Source organism: Diplotaxodon limnothrissa, linkage group LG6 (genome assembly GCF_057381915.1).
Source record: "Diplotaxodon limnothrissa isolate DT_005_m linkage group LG6, D_limnothrissa_male_GT1.1, whole genome shotgun sequence".
NCBI lineage: Eukaryota > Metazoa > Chordata > Actinopteri > Cichliformes > Cichlidae > Diplotaxodon > Diplotaxodon limnothrissa.
In genome coordinates, this window is record NC_140601.1 from 34,947,608 (window position 1) to 34,970,140 (window position 22,533).

At 40.4% G+C, this 22,533-nt stretch overlaps 2 protein-coding genes across 2 annotated transcripts; one reads left to right on the top strand and one right to left on the bottom strand.

The window, feature by feature from the left end:
• The first annotated feature begins 277 nt into the window (after positions 1–277).
• LOC146631053 (keratin, type I cytoskeletal 19-like) lies at positions 278–3,436 on the top strand. Its single transcript, XM_085355123.1, has 7 exons — positions 278–767; positions 1,183–1,265; positions 1,380–1,536; positions 1,672–1,833; positions 1,990–2,115; positions 2,719–2,949; positions 3,137–3,436. Exons 1-6 carry the CDS (start codon positions 345–347, stop codon positions 2,941–2,943), a joined length of 1,176 nt encoding a protein of 391 aa, XP_085211249.1. The 5' UTR covers positions 278–344; the 3' UTR covers positions 2,944–2,949; positions 3,137–3,436.
• A 9,496-nt stretch (positions 3,437–12,932) lies between these two features.
• On the bottom strand, positions 12,933–20,699 carry LOC146631054 (stromal membrane-associated protein 1-like). The gene is made up of 10 exons (XM_085355121.1): positions 20,441–20,699; positions 19,852–19,985; positions 18,747–18,832; positions 18,556–18,631; positions 18,304–18,366; positions 18,105–18,180; positions 16,189–16,316; positions 15,217–15,433; positions 14,253–14,590; positions 12,933–13,573 (listed from the first exon to the last, which is right to left on the bottom strand). Exons 1-10 carry the CDS (start codon positions 20,556–20,558, stop codon positions 13,439–13,441), a joined length of 1,371 nt encoding a protein of 456 aa, XP_085211247.1. The 5' UTR covers positions 20,559–20,699; the 3' UTR covers positions 12,933–13,438.
• Positions 20,700–22,533: the final 1,834 nt, after the last annotated feature.

Sequence of the window (22,533 nt, forward strand, 5' to 3'; positions counted from 1 at the left end):
CACACGCACGCACGCACGCGCGCGCGCGCGCACGCACACACACACACACACACACACACACACACACACACACACACACACACATTCCATAAGAGTTCCCTCACAGGGGTGTGCAGAAACCAAACCCTGGTCCTTAACAGAAAACAAATGTCGCTTTAAAGCTGTAACAGAAAACTCCCTGCCCAGCTCTCCACCTTGCCCCTCCCATTCAGGCCCGCCCCACACCAGCAGCACTATATCAACAGCCTGCCTCTCTCTATCAAACCCCAGAGTCCTGCCGCAGTCTACAGCTGTGTAACGGTTCTTTCTTTTTAGCGTCCTCTCTTGACCAGCAGACAGCCATCATGTCTATCATCAGACAAACCCGCACTTTCACATCAAGTGCTGCTCCCCAGAAGGCCCATAGTGTGTCTGGGTTCAGCCTCAGATCAACACCTCGCATCTCTGCTTCCAGTGCACGTTTTGTGTCCTCATCAGGAGGCATGGGGATGGGTGGCGGCATGGGGATGGGTGGCGGCCTGGGCATGGGTGGCGGTGGCTTTGACCTGTCAAGCGCCCTGGACCAGGGAACAGTGCGCCTGAACGAGAAGGCCACCATGCAGAACCTGAATGATCGTCTGGCCTCCTACCTGGAGAAGGTCCGCTCTCTGGAGGCAGCCAATGCCAAGCTGGAGAAACAGATCAGAGAGTACTATGAGAAGAAGGGACCAGCAGCTGAGAAGGACTACAGCAAGTACTGGGACATCATCAACGGCCTGAGGGACAAGGTATGTGTGTACCAGCTTAACTGCTTAAATACCAGAAAATTCAAATATCTGTTGTGCTGTAAATGGTTAACAAGGAAGCATTTCAAAAATCAACATACATGATAGGCATAATGACAGACTGCATAATCTATTGTGCTACTGAATACTTGGTGTTTTAGTGGACAGTTAACAAATATGTATTAATTCCAAAATCTCAAATTAAGCAAGGAAAACTGACACATTTTGAGTGACACTGTGCGTGATCATTTAGTATAGCTGCAACACTTCAGACGGTGTTGCAGCACAGAGGAACTGCATGTTAACAGTTAACATAAGTATGCAAAGCTAGCAACAGATCAAAATCAAAACCAGCCTAAGCTAACTAATGTATAGTGATGTAACCAAAACTAACTCACAATGTTGTTCTTCTCTTAAGATCCATGCCGCCACAATGGAAAATGCCAACATCCTGCTCCAGATTGATAACTCCAAACTGGCTGCTGATGACTTCAAGACCAAGTAAGCAAGAACTGTTATAATTTTGTGGACTGACTGTCCTTGTAAGATTAAACACAATGGCTTAAAGTAGCTGTTGTCTCATATCAGTGTTCTCTACTTTTAAAAAATGATTAGATTCGAGCATGAGCTGATGATGCGCCAATCAGTTGAGGCTGACATTGCCAACCTCCGCCGCCTGCTCGACCAGACCACCCTGACAAAGGCTGACCTGGAGATGCAGATCGAAGGCCTGCAAGATGAGCTGGCCTACCTGAAGAAAAATCATGCAGAGGTGATTTATAGATATCTTGAATTTACAAGCCATCAGTTATATACACACTGCTAGATGAATCATCTATTCTATAGAGCTGAATAAACTGAAACAATCAAACAGATCTAAATCCCTCTTTTTTCTCTGTTTGGTCAGGAGCTGGCAGCACTGCGTTCTCAGCTTACAGGCAATGTCAACGTAGAGGTAGATGCCGCACCTCAGCAAGACCTGAACAAAGTTCTGGAGGAGATCCGTGCACAGTATGAAGCAATTACCGATAAACATCGTCGCGATCAGGAATCCTGGTTTAATGACAAGGTAAAAAGATTTTCACATAAACAAAGTCATTATATCCCACACATTGCAAATGACTAGGTTTAGGCCTGCAGCAGTCTATCCTGTAATTAAATACAATCTCTGAAGCCAAGATGAGTAACTACTATCATCTAACTTTGTCTTTATTTCCTGCTTTAGTCGGCAACCCTGACAAAAGAGATAACCATCCACACAGAGACAATCCAGACATCCAAGACAGAGATCAGTGACCTACGGCGCACACTGCAGGGCTTGGAGATTGAGCTGCAGTCTCAGCTTAGTATGGTAAGAAAAACATGAAACCCCAAACCATCTATTCACATCTCACTGATATTGCCTTATATGATCAAAATCCCCACATTGCTGTCTTGTGTAAAAGAAATGAAGAAAGGGACGATGACAGAGGGTGTGGAGCAGAGGGGAGGGCAGGAAAGGAAGGGTTTTTTTGCAAGAATGAAGAATGAGAGAGAGCGAGTGAGCGAGATAAGAATGATTGGAGCAGTGAAGGAAGGAGGGAGGGCCTCATGGTCAGGAAAACATTTCACAGAAATCTGTCCAGATTCTGGGAGACATAAAAGAGTTTAAAGAAAGCTGAAGGAATGCTGAACTGGATGGCTCAGAAGCTGTACTCCCACAGATTATCTGTGCTCAGCTGGAGTTAGTCACTGAACACTCCCTGCAACAAACACACTCAGGGAGAAAAAGACACATGCACTTAAATGCATTTGCCTTTTATACTTTCATAAAGAGAGATAAAACAGTATAGAAAAACATATATACCTAAGAACAAATATACCTAACACACTGAATTGTTTGCACGTACAGATAACATGATTTAGGCATCACCACTTGTGTGCCCTAATTCTGCTTTTCCTCCCACTTTAACAGAAAGGGGCTTTGGAGAACACGTTAGCAGAGACAGAGGCTCGATACAGCGCCATGCTCGCCGGCTTCCAGAACCAAATCAACATGCTTGAAGCAGAGCTAGCCAACGTTCGTGCCAGCATTGAGCAACAGGGCCAGGACTACAAGATGCTTCTGGATATCAAGTCAAGGCTGGAGCAGGAAATTGCAACCTACAGGAGCCTGTTGGAATCAGAAGAGTCCAGATAGACACAGGTGAATGTGCTTTTGAGACTCCTTACGTGAAAATGCACTCATTTCTTGCACCGTACTTCTTTTCTCACTGTTAGACCAATTAGTACAGGTAAGTAATGTCTTATTTAACAAATACCACGAAGACTTGATGGGTTCCTGTAATAAAAGCTAGAAGCACAGCATAAATTTTTTTTTCTTCTTTTAACAGGGGGCTGAAGTACCACAGTCACAACCACCACTGTGTGCACTTCCAGCTAGGAGCTCCAGCTGGCAGGACAAGCTGTTCTTAGACACACGCACACTCACACACACACACATACTCCCACAAATAAAAGATTTTAAATGAGAGGAAACTGTACTGAAAAATGTTGGAAAAAAAAACTGTTTAAGAGTTCACGATCCAAGTTTGCAAATCAGAAGACGAAATTCCTGATGTACTGTGTGTGTTTGTGTGTGTGGTGTCTCTGAAAAATAAATCTGCCAGTGAATATAAGAGTTGTGTTGTTTTTGTCACTTTACTGATCTTTCAGAACATACTCAGGGTATACATTTTTCCCCCTCCATAACATTGCTCTGTTTATGCAGTTGCAATGGCAACCGATAACTTCTGGGAGGTGGGATATGGGCTTGTGGAAATCTGTGTTACGTAACAGCACTGCTTTCAGGAAAGGGTGAACAATGGTTAACAGCTCAGTGTGGAAAGCACTGGGACTTAGAGGAGAAGCCGGGCAGAAATCTATGGCAAACTTGATGTTAGAAAAATTCAAACATGACAAGAAACTCAAATGAAGCAAATGATCCCAAGTCTTACTCAGAGAAAGACACACCCAGATGGTTGACTAATCCTTGCCCCATGTGGGTTTTCAAAAGTTTTTATATGAAGTCTGTGTAACTACTGTCACCTGGAAACAAGAACACACACCGGCCAGGACAGAAACACAGAGTGGAAATACAAACAGCCTTTAACTGAACAAAGAGAGTCATTGTGCAAACACTGTGCTATCAGTACTGAACTCTGCCCCCTTTTATGAAGTCTGAGGGAAGCCAAATGACCAGTGTGGGCTGTCATGATGAAAAACTGTTAAGGGTGGGGTTGCTGCTAGCTTATTGTATGTTTCGTGTGAAAGAAAGAAAGAGAGACAAGATTTCTGCCTATTTGTGTGTGTGTGTTAAGTCACAGCCTCTCAAATTAGAGCGAATTCTCAAGTGATGGTGTAATGCTTGTTGGCAAGAAGAGAAGTGGATTAAATTGCAACTTCTACCCCTCTCTAAGGAGATTCTCTCACCCATATTTGGACCCATTTTTGTTGCACATCAGAGTCTGTCCACACTGGTATAAAGATAAAAATTCACAGCAGAGGTCATAAAAACACGTTGAACCAACTCCAGACTATTTTACTCAGATTATTGCTAACCCGCTGGACCCATCTTTAGAAAACTCTGGAAAGCAACTGACTGACAATTTGTAATGTATGTTTTTTTCAGTGATTAAAATGTGCTATGATGTTTTTCTTTTTTCATCAAGCAACTTTTATATTTGTAGTGCATTATCAAAAATCTGTGTCATAGGGTCCAGCAGCAGTTCTAAAGAGTCTCAGACTTAGACAATAGAAAGTTTCCTAACATGCACATGTTCTAATAATAATCCAAAGGGTCTAATCTCATACCATTACATTACAAATGTTACCTTAGGGCAGGTCAGCCTTTGCATCTATTACTGCTTAAAATGACTGCTTTCAAGCACATCAGCAGTAGCTGATGTGCTTGAAAACGTTTGTGAAGATTGAAATGCATTAAAAAGATTAATCTGGGTCTGAAATTTGAAGCCCCCACTTAAGTGCTTTGAACCTGCATTTTTTCTATTGACTGGAAAAAGGGGAACTCCTCTGGTTGCAAAATAAAGTCACTGGAGTTTGTGAAATAATGACCCTATTGCTCATTTGATCTTTAAACTCTGTAAAAACTTTCCTGAAGGATTTATGGTCTCTATTGATTCTTCACTGCTTATCCAGTTCAAGACTGATGGAGCCTATCCCAGCAGTCCCAGAGGTGGAGTAGAGCACCAGTCTATCCCCAGTCCAGGGCAGGTAGACAATCATTTGCACTTACAGCCAATTTAGAATCACAAATTAACCTAACAGACATGTTTTTGGACTATGGGAGAAAGGTCAAGTGTCCAGAACTAACCTATGCAGGCAGAGGGACAACATGCAGATTAATAAAGACAAGCCCCAATTGGCTGGTGGATTCCAGCCCAGGATCCTTTTGCTGTGAGGCAACTGTTCTAACCATTGCACCACTGTGCTGTCGTTTCCGTATAAACTTTCCTGAAGAGTTTAGGATCTCAATCACTATCTAATGCAGCATGGTACACTTTTGTAAATTATGAAACTAGTAACAGTAAAACATGAGGCACTGTATGCTTTAGCGTGTGGCTATACAAGTTGCTCAATGTCAGTTCAAGGCTACAAAATGTCATGGTGGCTAGACCCATCCTTTATACTGCTCAAAAATCAGGTCTCAATGGGGAAAAAAAACACCATGCTGGATGTGTATACGGACATGGACTGGGTAAGAGGATGATTCACATCATTTGATGTACATGAAAATTATCAATCTACAGAGGGCTGAATTCAAAGACACCAAGAAAATCAAAGTGAAAAAATGAAGCAGCGGGCTAGTCAATTTTGCCAGAATTTCATTGTAGCAACAATTGTACACAGTAGTTTGTATGGCCCCCATGTGCTTATATGCATGCCTGACAATGTCGGTGCTCCTATTGAGACGACGGATGTTGACCTTGGAAATCTCCTGCTTGCATACTCTCGCCACATGAGGTTGGGCCTTGTTGTGTCAATGGATCCAAGGATTTTATCCAGATCCCTAATGGCAGTCGGGGGGCTGTTGTCTAGCCCGTCGAGCTCTGATCCACTGACCCATCATCAAACCAGCTAACTATGATGTAAGCAGCTGAGCATTCTCCACAACTTCTCCTGACCTGTTAATGCATCATGTGCTCAGGGATGTACCTGCCAATTCTGGTAACAGACCAAACAATGGTCTCTAACTGCAGGTCATTTTGTATGGTTGTGGCAGTGCTTCTTAGTCTTGAAACTGTGCTGGGTGACACAGCAAACCTTTACTGTGTTTTCTTTGAAAGTAAAATCTCAGCCCACATAAATATATCAACAGCAGTGATCACAAAACGGTGTATAACTGAACACAGTAGTGCGATTTTTAACCAGGTCTTCCCATTAACACCTGACCTGTCCAGAGGGTCAGTCAATGAGCTCGTCAATAGCTTCAATGCTAACATGTTAAATGAAATGGACACTATTGCTCCCATTAAGGTGAAGGTTATCTCTGGAAGGAAAAAGTCTCCATGGAGAAACTCCACACTAGTGAAAAATGAAAAAAAAAAGAGTGTAGGAAAGCTGAGCGCAGATGGAGAAAAACAAAACTCCAGGTTCATTATGACATCTATAAAGAGAAACTTCACAATTATAATTTACAACTGAGGAGTGCAAGAAGGTCCTACTTCTCTGACATCATCACTAAAAACAGCCATAATGCTCAGGTCTTATTTTCTACAGTTGACAGGCTAACAAACCCTCCTGTGTCAGTGGCAGCTGAACTTCATTCGACCATGGCCTGCAATGACTTTGCCAAATTCTTCACAGAAAAAATCCAAAAGATTAGACAAGCAATTGGTACATCAACAGCAGATCCAGAATATGTACTGTGTCCACCGAAAAACTGCTTAAACACCATGAAACAGTTTCACCCTATTAACAGCAAATACCTGGAGGACATCATAGGTCAGCTGAACTCCTCCTGCTGTTTAGATGTCCTGCCAACACGTTTTTTCAAAAAGGTCTCAAAGACTTTGGAGTCAGACCTGTTACAGATCGTCAACTTTTCTTTAATGTCAGGTGTGTTTCCAGAATCACTAAAAACTGCTGTAATAAAACCTATACTGAAAAAGGACAATCTTGACAAGACACAAATGAACAACTACAGGCCGATCTCAAATCTCCCATTTTTAAGTAAGATCATTGAAAAAGCAGTTTCTCAACAGCTCAATTACTTCTTAAAACAGAATAACTGCTATGATGCCTTCCAGTCAGGTTTTAGACAGAACCACAGCACTGAAACCGCTCTGACCAAAGTGTTCAATGACATATGTCTGAATACAGACAGTGGAAAAATGTCAGTCTTAGTTTTACTGGATCTCAGTGCAGCATTTGATACAGTTGACCACAACATATTACTCAAACGACTGGAGAACTGGACAGGTCTTTCAGGAACTGTACTAAACTGGTTCAAAACATACTTAGAAAACAGGAAATACTTTGTATCAATAGGTAACTTCGCATCTGAGCAGACAAGTATCACATGTGGAGTTCCCCAAGGTTCCATCTTGGGACCCTTTCTGTTTAACATTTACATGCTCCCACTGGCACAGATTATAAAGAACAACAAAATAAACTATCATAGCTATGCAGATGACACACAAATATATATCACAATGTCACCAGGAGATCAAGGCCCTGTACAGGCTCTTGGTAAATGCATTGAGGAAATTAATGACTGGTTGTGCCACAATTTTCTCCAGCTAAACAAAAACAAAACTGAGGTAATAGTCTTTGGTGCCAAAGAAAAACGATTACAGGTCACCAGAGAACTTCAATCTATACACCTAAAAACCACAAACCAGGCGAAAAATTTGGGGGTAGTGATGGATGCAGACCTAAACTGGAAAAACACATTAAGACAATAACAAAATCATCTTACTATCACCTCAAGAATATTTCAAGGATAAAAGATCTGATGTCTCAACAGGACCTGGAAAAACTAGTCCATGCATTCATCTTTAGTAGGCTTGATTACTGTAACAGCATCTTTACAGGTCTACCTAAAAAATCAGTCAGACAACTACAGCTCATTCAGAACTCTGCTGCTCGAGTCCTCACTAAGACCAAAAAAGTGGACCACATCAGTCCAGCTCTGAGGTCTTTACACTGGCTGCCTGTCTGTCAGAGGATCGACTTTAAAGTTCTGATGCTGGTCTATAAAGCTCTGAATGGTTTAGGACCAAAATACATCAGTGACCTCCTGACCCAGTATGAACCTTCCAGATCCCTCAGGTCATCTGAATCCGGTCTTTTATCAGTTCCCAGAGTCAGAACCAGACACGGAGAAGCTGCATTCAGCTTTTATGCTTCTTATATCTGGAACAAACTCCCAGAAAGCCTCAGATCAGCTGAAACACTCAGTTTATTTAAATCCAGTTTGAAGACTCACCTATTCTCAGCTGCATTTGAATAAAGCACCAAATCCACACTTTTAAGCTTAAATTTCAAAACTTACATTTAACTACTGATTTTATCTACTGTTCTGATTTTATCTGTTTTGATTTTATATACTGTTTTGTTTGTTTGTTTGTTAATTAGTTAGTTAGTTTGTTTGCTTGTTTTAATCAATTTTAAATCATGCTTTTTATTTGTTTTTGTTTCTAATGTCTCTGTAAAGCACTTTGAATCACCTTGTTGTTGAATTGTGCTATACAAATAAACTTGCCTTGCCTTTTGGAAATGGCATGTATGGATGTACCATCCTAGAGGCTGTAGGCTGAATTGCAAAAATTTTAATCACCCTCAGTCTATATAAGTTTCCTCCATTATCTGGGACAAGTGGGCCATGACATTGACCGAAATCTTTACAATCAATTACTTTATAACAGAGGACCAAACATTATATATTATCACTGCAATTTTATGAATGATTTATAAACCACTGACTTTCCCACATAACTGGAAGAGGAAGTGTTTAAGCAATTTGGTTTAATTTGTAGAGGAGCCTCACCTTATAATGAATGTTACAACAAATAGCTGTCATGTCATGTGCAGCATGAACAGGTTAATAACTGTCTGCACGTGGCTGCATAAAGGAACCCCATAAAAAGCGCTGCCAAGTTGCAAACAGGATTTCTGTATTTCCCACTGTTGTGGCTGCTTGCCATTCAAGGCTAGCCTGGGGCTTGTAGAGTGAAAGAGGAAGACACTTGGCATATAACAGAAATTCTGCTCAATCAAACTAATAATGAACTGATTGTTAAAGTCAGCATTGGCTGAATACTTTAGTGGATTTGGTCTTTGTGTAAAAGAAACCTTTCCACATCATACAGTGGTTTCATCCCCTGCAATAGTATCACTAATCTCTGGCTGTGTTCACCACTTGTTTTAACAACTTATCTGGTATAATATTTAACTTAGACAGAAAATGACATCCCAGCTTTTAGGTGGTGCTGAGTGCCAGGCTAAGCTAATTTCGCCATCCGCTGAATCACAGACTATAAAGATGAACATTCAAGTTAATTCAAGGGAAAAGTGAAGACATCTGGAAGCATCTTAAACCCGTATGTTTTCTACTTGCTACAAGGGAAATATTATTGTGGTTTTAAAAAGAAGTCCATGCTGGTCCCTATTAGGATAAAAAAACAAAAATAGGATCATAAAGAAAGTTGTTTACTGCAGGCCTACTTCATGAGTAACACATCAAAGTATGAGCATGAAGTGTCTCTTGGCTTCATAGTCAGATGTGCCCCATCCAGGCGGTAACCTACCCTTCATCATACATTAGCTAGAAGGTAGAACAGCGTTATCACGATTAGTGTCTTAATCCATACAAGAAACCTTCACACAATACCTTGCATGTAACATTTAACATAAACTGCAACAGTAACCTTTAGTTGTAGTCATACTTTTTTTTTAATAACAGCTTATCTATTGGCACAGTTTTGAATTTCCACAGTCAACAGCAATTCATCACACTGGACAAAACACTTTGCTTTCTTCCTGACTGGGCAGGCTAGCAGTTTCCAGTCTTTGTGCTTAGCTAAGTTAGCTGGCTGCTAGCAGGCATTTAGCACAGACGTAGTACAGAAGCTTTACTGCACCTTTCAAAACTACTTCTTGACCCAATTGATAACAAGATTATACTAAGAAAGCAGAGTTTATTCAACACTTCACTAGGCCTGCTGTATATCAATGTGGAATTTAACTAAAGTACATTAACCTTTCCTATCAGAAAAATGTTTAGTTAAGTATTAAAGATGTCTGAAACAGCCTGATGTACTAATTGGCAGCACTGTTAATGGTTCAGGGTCAAAAAGTCCATTAAGGGGCTGGTGAAAGCCGGAACATTCTTCACTCGGATGGCGGACTCTATTCTGGAGCATTGTACAGTTTGCCATACAAGCTGAGAGGAATGCCTAACCTCTTTGCTAAAGGTCTCAAACACTTCATGGCATCAGACCTTACTGTGAAAGTTTTCAAACTGGGTTGGAGTTGCAGCAGGGCGCAGAAACAGTTGAGAGATAGAGTGGAACAAGGCCAAACAAATTCAAGGGGCTTTCAAGCCCTGCCAAGCATGAGCTGCATGTTATTTTTCAAGCCTCTGTAAGCGTTTTGATCATCCTGTGCAAGCAGAGTATTCGCTTTCAGCACATTCTCACCACTGAACACCTTTCAGGGACACATATCCTTCCGACTTAACTGAATGGTGGCTGTTTAACAGGTAGAGCTGGTTTGATAAGCCACAGCGTGAAGACCAGTATGCATCTATTTAGGCAAGGCTGTGCTTACAATAATGTTTACTACTATGAAAGAGGGAGCTTATCCCAAAGAATAGCTTTGATCCTGTAGCATTTTTCTCCAATGACTGTAAAACTGATTTTTCAAACCACATCCATTTTTAAAAGTTTCCCATAAGCTGGGTGGATGTGTAGAGGAACACATCCTAGCATGCAATAGGTGGAGAAACAAAAGACATGTCTTGTGTACTGAAAAGAACACAATTAAAATACCATTTAACAAACACAAAACTCGGAATAACTACCGGATGAAAAAGACAAAAACCACTTGATCAAAACTACTCTGAGGCAGACTGAAGCATATTTTCCCTACTGGCTGTAAACACATAGTCTGACTATGATTTTCCAGCTCCTGCAAGGCCCACAAATTAACTTCAACAAAAGAGCATTCACTGCACCAGCTATATAAAAAACTTTATATACTGTATGTAATACTGCACAAGCAATGTTAGGAAGGGAGAAAACTCAGCAAGTTACCAAGTAAATAAAATCAAATACGTAAATACACATTACACCATGAGCGTATATCCGCAGAATAGTAAGCACATAGCTTATCAGTAAGACAGGAGATTTGGGGCAAAGATTTATCATATAACTTGGCCTTCTATTACAAAGATTAATGTTACACTGCCACCAGGTGCTTGTTACCGCCACACTTTGGTAAGTAAGAAGTTGCTTCTTTACTGAGAGACTTGCTCTCATGCACCTAACTTAAACTTTATAACAGTAATACAGTGAGCATGGCATAGTCACATCTACATTGTGTTGCTGAAATGAATATCCATCAAAGTTCAGGAGACAAGCTCTAACTTGACTTACTTGAAGATGCTTTGTGTTGGTTTAGATTCATTGTGCTGCTATACAGAGCTCTATTGTTAAATAAAAGCCTCTAGCTCAAGTGAAGGGCTACAATGCGTTGGCATTACTAGCAGTGCACAGAGAACAAGTTACTGAAATAATGTAACCACAGTCCAGCGAACCTCTTCCACTCTGCTCTACAAGAGGAGGAGTGACTCACAGCAGAAAAACGCCTTTGGTTCACAGCCCACAGGGACTCTCGGTCCGCACTATGGTGCAGTGTAGTTTGGGTCTTAAATCCCATTTTTTTTTAAGTCGCTGTGAAATACTTCTGTCCAGCTAAAACTTTCCACTGTCTCAACACTGTCATCTAGAGGACAGCAGCAACATACTCTTTTAGAGAGCTGTGCTGTGCTAAATGTCAGATACTCTCAATGTTGGGAATTAGAATAGCAACCAGAGGCTACATGTCTCTACCAAGCAGTAAAATTCGAGTTAACTCGTATGTAGGTAGGTAGTATCATGACTTCAAATGTAAAATATGGTAAATTCCTTCTATCCTATTCCCAATTTCAGGTTCTGGATAATGTTACGAAAGATGTTTTTGCAGAGCAATGTGATGTCAAGCTGTGATACATGACCTTTTGGATATAATTAGTTCATCCAATTAGATATTTGTGGGATATTTTGTCATGGTTTTGAAATATTGAATTATGGTTATTAAAAATTAGAATCAAGACACAGTGACCATGAGTTCAAGTGACTCGTGGTCATAGCAACTCATGAGAAAACTGATTGTGCCAAGTTTGAATATTCAATAAGTATTGCTTCAGTAAGAAGATGGAAGTGTACATTACTGGTTCTGAATTATAACCACCTCACGTGGGGATGTTCTTGGTTTGCAAAGTACCCACCGTCTATTTTTCATTCCATCTTGATGATAAAAATGTGTATTTCACAGCGACAATGTTCTCTTCCCGTGTGACTCTTCCGTTTGAAGGGGTGGCTCTGGGTGTGGTTCAGTTGGTCTCAGGAATAGTTTGCATGTAATCAGTAACCCCACCCAAGTGTGAAAAACCAACGCTTTTTGAACAACTGCCTCCATGAAAACAATTCATAAATGTAACCTGTGTCCTAAAATTGTAAGGACTAAGTAACAAAAACACATCAAATCAGGAACTTCAGTTTAGTTCATGATTTTATGAACTTTGGGCCTGAATGCTTGTCCCAGGATCGAGAAGCACAATAGGAATGCAGACTAGTGGATTTGTGAAGAGGGAGTCTCGTGCTTCATCTATGTACAAGGCCAAAGTGCTTTGTGTGAGTCCGCTAACAAGAATGCATCCAGGGTACATGTTGTGAAGATTATTAAGTTCACTGTGTTTATTTTTAGGGCCACAGCAGAACTAGATCGAATGTTAGACAAATGAGAGAAATAAAAGTGGGTGTGTCCCTGCAACAATTACATTTTACCAATTTGAGACATAAAAAAAACCTTTGACATCTGTTTTACAGAACACACGTAAAAGGAAATTATTTATTATCACTTTAATTTTATAGGGGAACCACCAAGTACTTTAAAAGAAGGTTATACAGCGCTGTACATCTGGGAGCAGTGTCAACTGACCTCATAGTCATACCCTTCTCCCTTTAAATACTATTCATTTAAATGTTCTATAATCTTATAATGATACAGTGATACAATAAAAGCTTGTTTAACTGGTCCTGCAGCTTTTCTGATATGTCGATGTTGATGATGGGACTGTTGTTTTCTTGTCATTTTTTCCAAAAAAGGAAAATAAAAGTTATGATCAAAAACCATACGACAGGCAGAAACTGCCAGGCTGTAATCCTGTATGACTCCCAATTCACTCACACAATAGAGAGAAAGAGAGACAGAAAAGGGAGAAGGAGAGAAAAAAAAAAAAAGAGATACAATTTTCATGTTCTGAAGGCTGGTCTGTGATCGAAATGGGCATCAGTTCATAGTGAGGTACGGAGAAGCACATCCTGCAACCTCGACTTTTACTCTGCCCAACCACCGACCCGCATGAAGGCTCACTTCCATAGCTGTGTGCTCAGAGTCTGGCCAGAACCAGTGGGAGCCCACCCGCCCATAGCTGACGGAGGTTGACCAAAGGCCATCTGACCACCCGCACCATTCAGAGTCAGCCCTGACATCTGCTGGTTCACCTGGGGATGTTACAGAGGTTAGTGTGAGTAACACTAGAGCAGGATCACCTACATCTGACTTATTACCACACCTTGCCTGGATTAGAAATAATCACTGAAGATTAACTGGGACAACATTATACTACTACCCATCCACCCGCTAGTAGTTCATTACTGAAGTTCTGACTGTGTCCCAATTCCACCCTGCGTGCTAACTGTAATAAAACTCTAAATAATGTAATGTTTTATGCTAATAATAGATTAGTCTTTACAGCTGTGAGCAGCTCCTACAATTTCTGCGTACACTGCATTATGGGAAATAATTGTGTACAGACAGCATGCAATTTTTATAGCATGTGTACAGATTGCTTTAAGTTCATCTTCAATTTGAGTGTCCACACTTACAATTAAACTACTTACAGTATATATTAGGGATTTAGTGCATAGTTACAAATCTGCTGCATGCTTGTGCTGCCATCTAGTGAATACTGGATGCTCCATCTCTACAAAGTGTACAGTAGAGGGCTTCACAATGGACTATTGTGCAATGCACCAACTCTTCTGGGTGTGGTCACATTTGAGAAAAAAAAAGTCTCCTGTGACTGTGACATACTTGAAACCAGTAGCACAAGTCTTAACATGAGGTCTCTTGTTAAATAACCTCACACAATGCTGCAGTACAGCGAAGCTATTTCCTTACCTGACCCATGTTCCACTGAGCCTGCTGGCCAGGCTGGATGGCATACATGCCCTGAGCAGGCATCATGCCTGTAGGCATTGCACCACCCTGTGGTCCCATCATTCTGGGGGCCATGCCCATCATACCGGTGGCTTGCGCGTTCCCCATGAAGCCATTAGGCATCGTCATCCCAACCATCATTCCTGGACTGGGCCCCATCATGGGTGCACCGCTCTGAGCCATCATGGCACCCATGACAGTAGTGGGTGGCATGGCTGTACCCATACCAGGGAAGGCCTGGTAACCAGCTGCTGCCTGGACAGGAAACTGCATCTGAGAGGGGCCCATGAACATGCCAGCTGAGAGGAGGCAAGAACATAAAAAAAACAAGTTAGTTTTTGAGGTATGGGTCTGTTTTGAAAACTTGCTTGTGTGTTTTAAGGAGTCTGTTAAGCAGGAAAATAAGTCAGCAAAGCTCTGTGAGACTGAGCTGCAAAATACAGGTATCTACTTGTTCCTTGTGGATCATGTGATGTCACCACATTTGCATTACTTTAACAAGCAAAGTATTAGTCAAGGGCAGTGGTTCCCAAAGTGTGGGCTGTGGCCCTCTGGTGTGTTGCTAAGGTACTGCAGGGAAAAGGAGGCAGTTTACAAAAAAATAAGAACCAGTTTATTTTCAATTCAGTGGATCAATGACCTTAAAATACTGCATTGCATTTAAATAACAAATAAGAATCCAGGGTTTCTGCATCTTCTAGCTCATCAATGGCAGGGAAAGAATTGCATCTATTAGGTGACAAAACGAAAGCTGTCAATGTAGACTAATTAATCCAATAAAAACTAAAAGGACTCATAGGTCAAAAAGAGTTGTGGTTAAAGTTTTAAGCATGGCTGTTTCTACATAAAATAGATTTTTCTTCGTAACAGGGTTGAATTTACAATATGGCACTGGTGTTATTTCAGTTTGTGTGTAAATCCTTACCGGTGGGGGGCTGCTGGGACATGCTGTTAGTCCCATACAGAGACAAGATGGAGTCCTTGGACAGGGGCTTCTTGGCTGCGTCATCAGCTTTAGTGGTGCTACTGCTCTCACTAAACAGGTCGAGGTCTCCCTGTAATGACCCTGAGTTGGCTACTCCTCCTGACACTCCAGGTGCTGGAGCTTGTGTCGGAGTGCTTGCCGAGTTATTGGAGCTCACCTGGAGGCAGGAAAGAGATTGAGATGTTTAGAAGATTTAAAGTCCGATGACAAAAAAAGCACCCATTTTTGTGACAAATCTATGGCTCACACGGTTTTATTGTGTGCTGTACAAATGCAACTAAACAAAATTTACAAATTAGCAGACAACTACCATTAACAAACAGCAGTAGATCCTTCAATAACAGTACTGTTTGGGCGGTCTTGTTGGGGGGCCTCTTTTAGCTATGTATAAATGTAGATCATAAATACAAAATGGGCCTATCCTGCATGATTACTCTGATTCAGCTGTGATCTATTAGTGAGATGTTAGTAGCCGACACCCCCTGAAGGCTTTATCTCTATAATATAGGTAACAAAAGAGAATTATTGATTAAATTGACTAAGTATTAATATATTTAAATTTTATACCTAACTGATAAATTCTTTGATTAATCAAAATTAATGAATGCAGTGATAATAAAAGTAAACACTGCATTAAGCCCCATTTCAATGTTAAGTCAAGAGTGCCTGATTTACTGCATTCATATTCTGAAGTGTGTTTCTGCCTCTCTTTCATTTAAACTCACTGTCTCTCAGCACTGGTGATACTGTCATGCGGGCTATTGACGCTGATGGTTATCATTTGCCTTTTTATTTTTTACTGCACATTTAATTTCAATTTTACAACCAGGCAACAGTGACTGTTAAGCCCTGCTGAGCAATAATCGGAATTTGGATTTAAATCTGAACTGGGAAATGCTTTCTCAATTTTACCTGAGAAAACTGAGCTGTGGATGTGGATGAGGGCAGGGGATTGGAGACCATGGGGCCGAATATATCCAGGTCATTATTCTGGCTTGTGCTTGTGCTACCGTTGTTAGCTGATGCAGCTGCTGGTGCGTCTGTGACAGAAAGAAGGAAAAATTTGTTTTACAGGTGGAACTTAAAAAAAAATACATCAGGAAATAATAGTTCCCACTACCCACTGACCATTTCCTGATTGTGGTCTGCATTAATTAAAAGATCTTTATTTAAAGTTCAGGAATATAATCCTTATAGAACAGGCTAATTGACATAGAAAGGGTGTTAAAAGTGAACAGAACTGCTTTCATAAAATGTTTTCTTTTCTTTTTTAAATATTCAACTGTAAAAACCTCCCACAGCTACAAAGCTGCCCATGCAGTGAGAACAACAGCTAGCGCAATAAAAAATTAATCAGCTTAGCCCATTTAGCTCACTAGCCACAGAAGAAAAATAACAGTAAACATGATATCCAAATAATGCAAGCAACCCTTAAGCCAGTCAAAAACACAACAGCATCTTCTTTTAACTGTAAATAAAGGAAGCCTCTTTAATAAAATGAATTATTCCTATGAACCAAAAACCGATCATAGCTATAATGCTGAAAAAAATAAAGTACAGAAATTTAAAAGCAAGAACTAATGTGAAGATATCACAATTTGATGACAAAGGCGCACACTGTTCAAACAAAACAGCTGAACATTAAGACAGAAAAATATACATAACTTCCATTTCCATTCACATCAGAGTTCCTCTTGGCTCAGAACGAGCTTTTGGGGAGTGACTATTTATGCAAACAGAGCTTGTCCTCATACTGTAAAGGAAACATGTTTGTGTTTATGCATTCTCCTTTATTTCTGACCATTTGAGAAATCAAAGTTGTCAAAAATGCATTAATAAATGAAAAAAAATTCTACAAAAGAAAAAAAAAAGTGCCTTAGTTAATAACGCTTTGGAAGAAGTTGCTAAAATCTATCCATGCCAGAAAACCTTGCATGTACTAAAAGACCTACTTTAAGTGATCTAGCAATCAAGCCAAAAGAAAACCTATACTTGGTGCAAGGATGGCAAAGATATCTATGTTGTGCAATCCAGTGTTGCCCCTTCTTCTTTCTTTCCTGCTACACTTACTTAATACTGATCCAACAAAAGTTATACTCTAGATAAACATCAGGATTTAAAGTAGAAACAAGAAGTTACATGTCTACTGCAGCAGCTGAAGCACTTCCTCTTTTCAACTCAAAAACCTTGCAGTGGTTTTTTAAATTGAAAGCAACAGAAATAATATCACAGCCACAAGTAACAGCAGCGTGTTGAAAAGACGTCAGCGCAATGTTGATACAGACAGCGGAGAAGACCAAATGGTGTTGCTATCTATCATTTACAAGTGAGATGGTTTAGTTGCTGTGTTACAGATATGCTGATAGTTGACGCAACCAAACCCTTTAAATATGGTACTTTCTCTCTCCTCCATTGTTTGGTAAACACATGCAGAGCCACATGTTTGAAACGAGAAGATAGCACAGCTAAGGGTGGAGACAATCTTTAACGCTGAACCAAAAAGTAAACAATCTCAGGTAACACCACAGCATCAAGATGCAGAGCTGAGCAAAGTGTAGAGGTAATCACCATCACATAAACAGTGATTTTACAGTGTAAATTACAGTGTATTTTGATTGCTAGATGTCATGTACTACATCCAGATATCACCTTGGAAACTTATCTATACTTAAAAATAAAAACAAATAAACTCAGACATATTAATTATCCTAATTCTGTACACAATATATTAGTCAGAACTTTCCCACAGCACATTCTACTCTCACTAAATCCCCCAATAAGGATGTCCTCTGGCGGTGGTGCTAAACTTGAATCATTTTCACACTCACCAAGGCCTAGTAAGTTCACAGAGGGTTCTGCAGTCTTAGCAGGGCTGATTTTGGGAACTGGCTTGGACTCTTCACTCTTTAAAAAAAATGAAAGGGTTGTAAAATTCAAAAGCAGAACAAACTTAGTGTGGATAAGAAAACAATGCTAAAGGGCATATTGAGACAGGTTTATTATTACTGGAATACATGCGAGACTTACCTTGGTGTAAGATGACACCTTGCTTCCTCTGTCGGGCTCCCTTTCTTTCTTACCATCTTTTGGCTGATAAAAAAAGAATAAAAGAAAGAAGAATGAGTGAGTACAAAACATTATGAAGATCTAGATCAGAATCGGAATACTTTATTATTAACTAAGGAAATTATGTGGGTTACATTTGCTCCAAGAACAGACTAAACTTAGAAAATAGTACAATAAATGAATAATTTCATGAAATGTTTAGTTGATACATACACTGGTGCCATTGGTCACATTCTTGCTGTAGTATTTCTTCTTCTCATATTTATCCCTGATGAAGAATTCCACTGCTCTGAGGTCAGGGTTAAGAGAAAAATGTAACTCCAAGAAAAGGGAAAAAACGGTTAAACATATGCTGCATGGCACTTTTTTGTTACATTTGTGGATTTACTCTAAGCGAAGGATACTGGTCTGTTTGAGGTCTTCTAAAGCTATCTGGAAGGTTGGCCTCATAAAGCCGCCTGGCCTTGGTATTACCCATGTCCTGTATACTCTGAAGAGAAGACAAAGATGTAAACAAAATGGATAATGTTAGGATACAGTGTTTCATTGGGGCAATCAATTGACTAAACACATGATAAGTTCGCTCATAACAAATATGGCACAACAGATAAAAATGGGTGTACAATACCTTATGTGGCACTTTTCAGATATGAGAAAATAGCCCCCAGGTGATAAGCCAACTTATGCAGTTTGACTGAATAGTTTATATTGTTAAGGTTAAAAATACTGCAATCAGTTTTGGTTTTAGTCATTGACTGAGGTTTGACACCAATATTTCTTCAATATTCCTGGCAATTAAGTATTTAACAACACAAGCCTGGATATTTTGAAGCTGTCATTAAAATGTCAACTAGTTGTTAGTATGACAGCAAGTTCACTTGTACAGTAATTTGCAGTTTAAAAAGTGGTTATTAAAGTAAATTCTAAATGACATAAATGAAGGGTATTGATAGTCCTGATGACAGTGCAAAATGAAAATTAAAGCTTGACCCACATTACGGACAAGAAATTATGTCTTTAGCCACTGAACAGAATTTCCTGTTTTTGTGTCTGGCCAAGTTTCCTGAAGTGCAAATGAAAAATCAGCAATATTGTAACAGCTCTGAACCATCAAGGAAGGTTACATTTAGTGGAGAACACATATGCCCAATCAAAAAAAACATTTCACAGTTTCTAACCATATTTATGCTTACTGTACATAAAAAAGGATTAGAGAGCCAATAGCGGAATACTTGGCAAAGACATTTAAATGTCACATTTAAAAAAGGAGAAATGCATTCAGTTCTTGTGTTCATTTACATTTTCTGCTTTATTTATTTTCAGTGTAGAGAAGTTATGGTACACCTTTAAGCTGTTTTGCATTTTTTGTATTCATGTTGTGCCAGTAAGCAAATCAGTCCAGAGGGACTTAGACCCAGAGTCCCTTGACCTCTCAGCCCCCAGGGCTACTGCCCGGTAGGTCAGTTCAGCAATGCACACAGGAAAAGTGGAAAAACAAGAAATCAGTACCTGGATTTGTTCTGTTGTCCATTGGTCCAGGTTGACTGATTTCACTCTGGATATGTGCACTCCCAGGTTCCTGTGGATGCCAGCACATCGGATGCAGATAAATACCCCCAGATTCCAGGATGCCCATCTTGGACCTGTTAATGACAGTTAAACCCAGTTTGGGAGGTGAAGATACAAAAACGCCGGAAGAAACACTCAAACATTCTAGTCTTTGTTGTGACTTGAAACGTAGGATGCAAGTTCTACATTCTTTGTCAATGATCTAATTAAAAAAAAAGTTGGCTGAAGTTTCTTAGAAAGACCTGACACAGTTTGTTTACCGCTTGCAAATCCCGGTAACTAAGCATACGGCGACGAGGGAGAAGCCCTGTGGGGAGCTTATGTCGCTTTAGAGAAGTTAGCATGCTGGTTAACCACTTAGTTTAGCTTAAAGGGAAGAATGTCAGGTGACTAGCTTGGGCCAGTTAGCTAAGCTAAGCTAAGAAGCGCGGATGTTATACTGTTAGTTACCGTTACTGTTTGATTCTGAGTGAAACTGCTAACTTTGTACAGTTAAACAATAAAATCGCCGACAAAACGAACACCACACCTTTCGCCTCGCAGTCGGCGCAGTACTTGTTGTCTTCCTCTCTCAGCATTTTGGACAGGATGGCCTGGTGCTGTTCGTTGAGTTTTTGGGCCTTCTCTCTCTCCGAGCGTGTCGCCATGCTGTCGGCTTTGATCGGGCAATCTTAATTAAAAGAATTCTAATTTATTCAGTGGTCAATCGAGAAAAGTTTCCGATAAAATAGCATAATCAGAGGTATGATCGCCTCCGACTGGGATATGAAAACACCCGGAACCGGAATCGCTTCTCCGCCCACAGGTATTCTATAGCTGACGCGGCGGCCTCACTGGATTGGATGGGAGGCGTGACGTTGAATGACGCAAAACATTTCTGACGAAATAATTTTAACATTTCCGCCAAGAAACTGGAAGCTTAGCCTTAAAAGCAAGGCCCTAAACAAATCTCTGCAATTAAAGAAAATAAACACAAAAAACCGTCTAAGTATTTTAAGTACTTGGTAGCTGAAACCATCGATCATTGCATATACAGGGAGTGCAGAATTATTAGGCAAGTTGTATTTTTGAGGAATAATTTTATTATTGAACAACAACCATGTTCCCAATGAACCCAAAAAACTCATTAATATCAAAGCTGAATGTTTTTGGAAGTAGTTTTTAGTTTGTTTTTAGTTTTAGCTATTTTAGGGGGATATCTGTGTGTGCAGGTGACTATTACTGTGCATACTTATTAGGCAACTTAACAAAAAACAAATATATACCCATTTCAATTATTTATTTTTACCAGTGACACCAATATAACATCTCCACATTCACAAATATACATTTCTGACATTCAAAAACAAAACAAAAACAAATCAGCGACCAATATAGCCACCTTTCTTTGCAAGGACACTCAAAAGCCTGCCATCCATGGATTCTGTCAGTGTTTTGATCTGTTCACCATCAACATTGCGTGCAGCAGCAACCACAGCCTCCCAGACACTGTTCAGAGAGGTGTACTGTTTTCCCTCCTTGTAAATCTCACATTTGATGATGGACCACAGGTTTTCAATGGAGTTCAGATCAGGTGAACAAGGAGGCCATGTCATTAGTTTTTCTTCTTTTATACCCTTTCTTGCCAGCCACGCTGTGGAGTACTTGGACGTGTGTGATGGAGCATTGTCCTGCATGAAAATCATGTTTTTCTTAAAGGATGCAGACTTCTTACTGTACCACTGCTTGAAGAAGGTGTCTTCCAGAAACTGGCAGTAGGACTGGGAGTTGAGCTTGACTCCATCCTCAACCCGAAAAGGCCCCACAAGCTCATCTTTGATGATACCAGCCCAAACCAGTACTCCACCTCCACCTTGCTGGCGTCTGAGTCGGACTGTAGCTCTCTGCCCTTTACCAAATCAGCCACGGGCCCATCCATCTGGCCCATCAAGACTCACTCTCATTTCATCAGTCCATAAAACCTTAGAAAAACCAGTCTTGAAATATTTCTTGGCCCAGTCTTGACGTTTCAGCTTGTGTGTCTTGTTCAGTGGTGGTCGTCTTTCAGCCTTTCTTACCTTGGCCATGTCTCTGAGTATTGCACACCTTGTGCTTTTGGGCACTCCAGTGATGTTGCAGCTCTGAAATATGGCCAAACTGGTGGCAAGTGGCATCTTGGCAGCTGCACGCTTGACTTTTCTCAGTTCATGGGCAGTTATTTTGCGCCTTGGTTTTTCCACACGCTTCTTGCAACCCTGTTGACTATTTTGAATGAAACGCTTGATTGTTTGATGATCACGCTTCAGAAGCTTTGCAATTTTGAGACTGCTGCATCCCTCTGCAAGATATCTCACTATTTTTGACTTTTCTGAGCCTGTCAAGTCCTTATTTGACCCATTTTGCCAAAGGAAAGGACGTTGCCTAATAATTATGCACACCTGATATAGGGTGTTGATGTCATTAGACTACACCCCTTCTCATTACAGAGTTGCACATCACCTAATATGCTTAACTGGTAGTAGGCTTTCGAGCCTATACAGCTTGGAGTAAGACAACATGCATGAAGAGGATGATGTGGACAAAATACTCATTTGCCTAATAATTCTGCACTCCCTGTATTGTGTGGAATATCTGCACGATTTC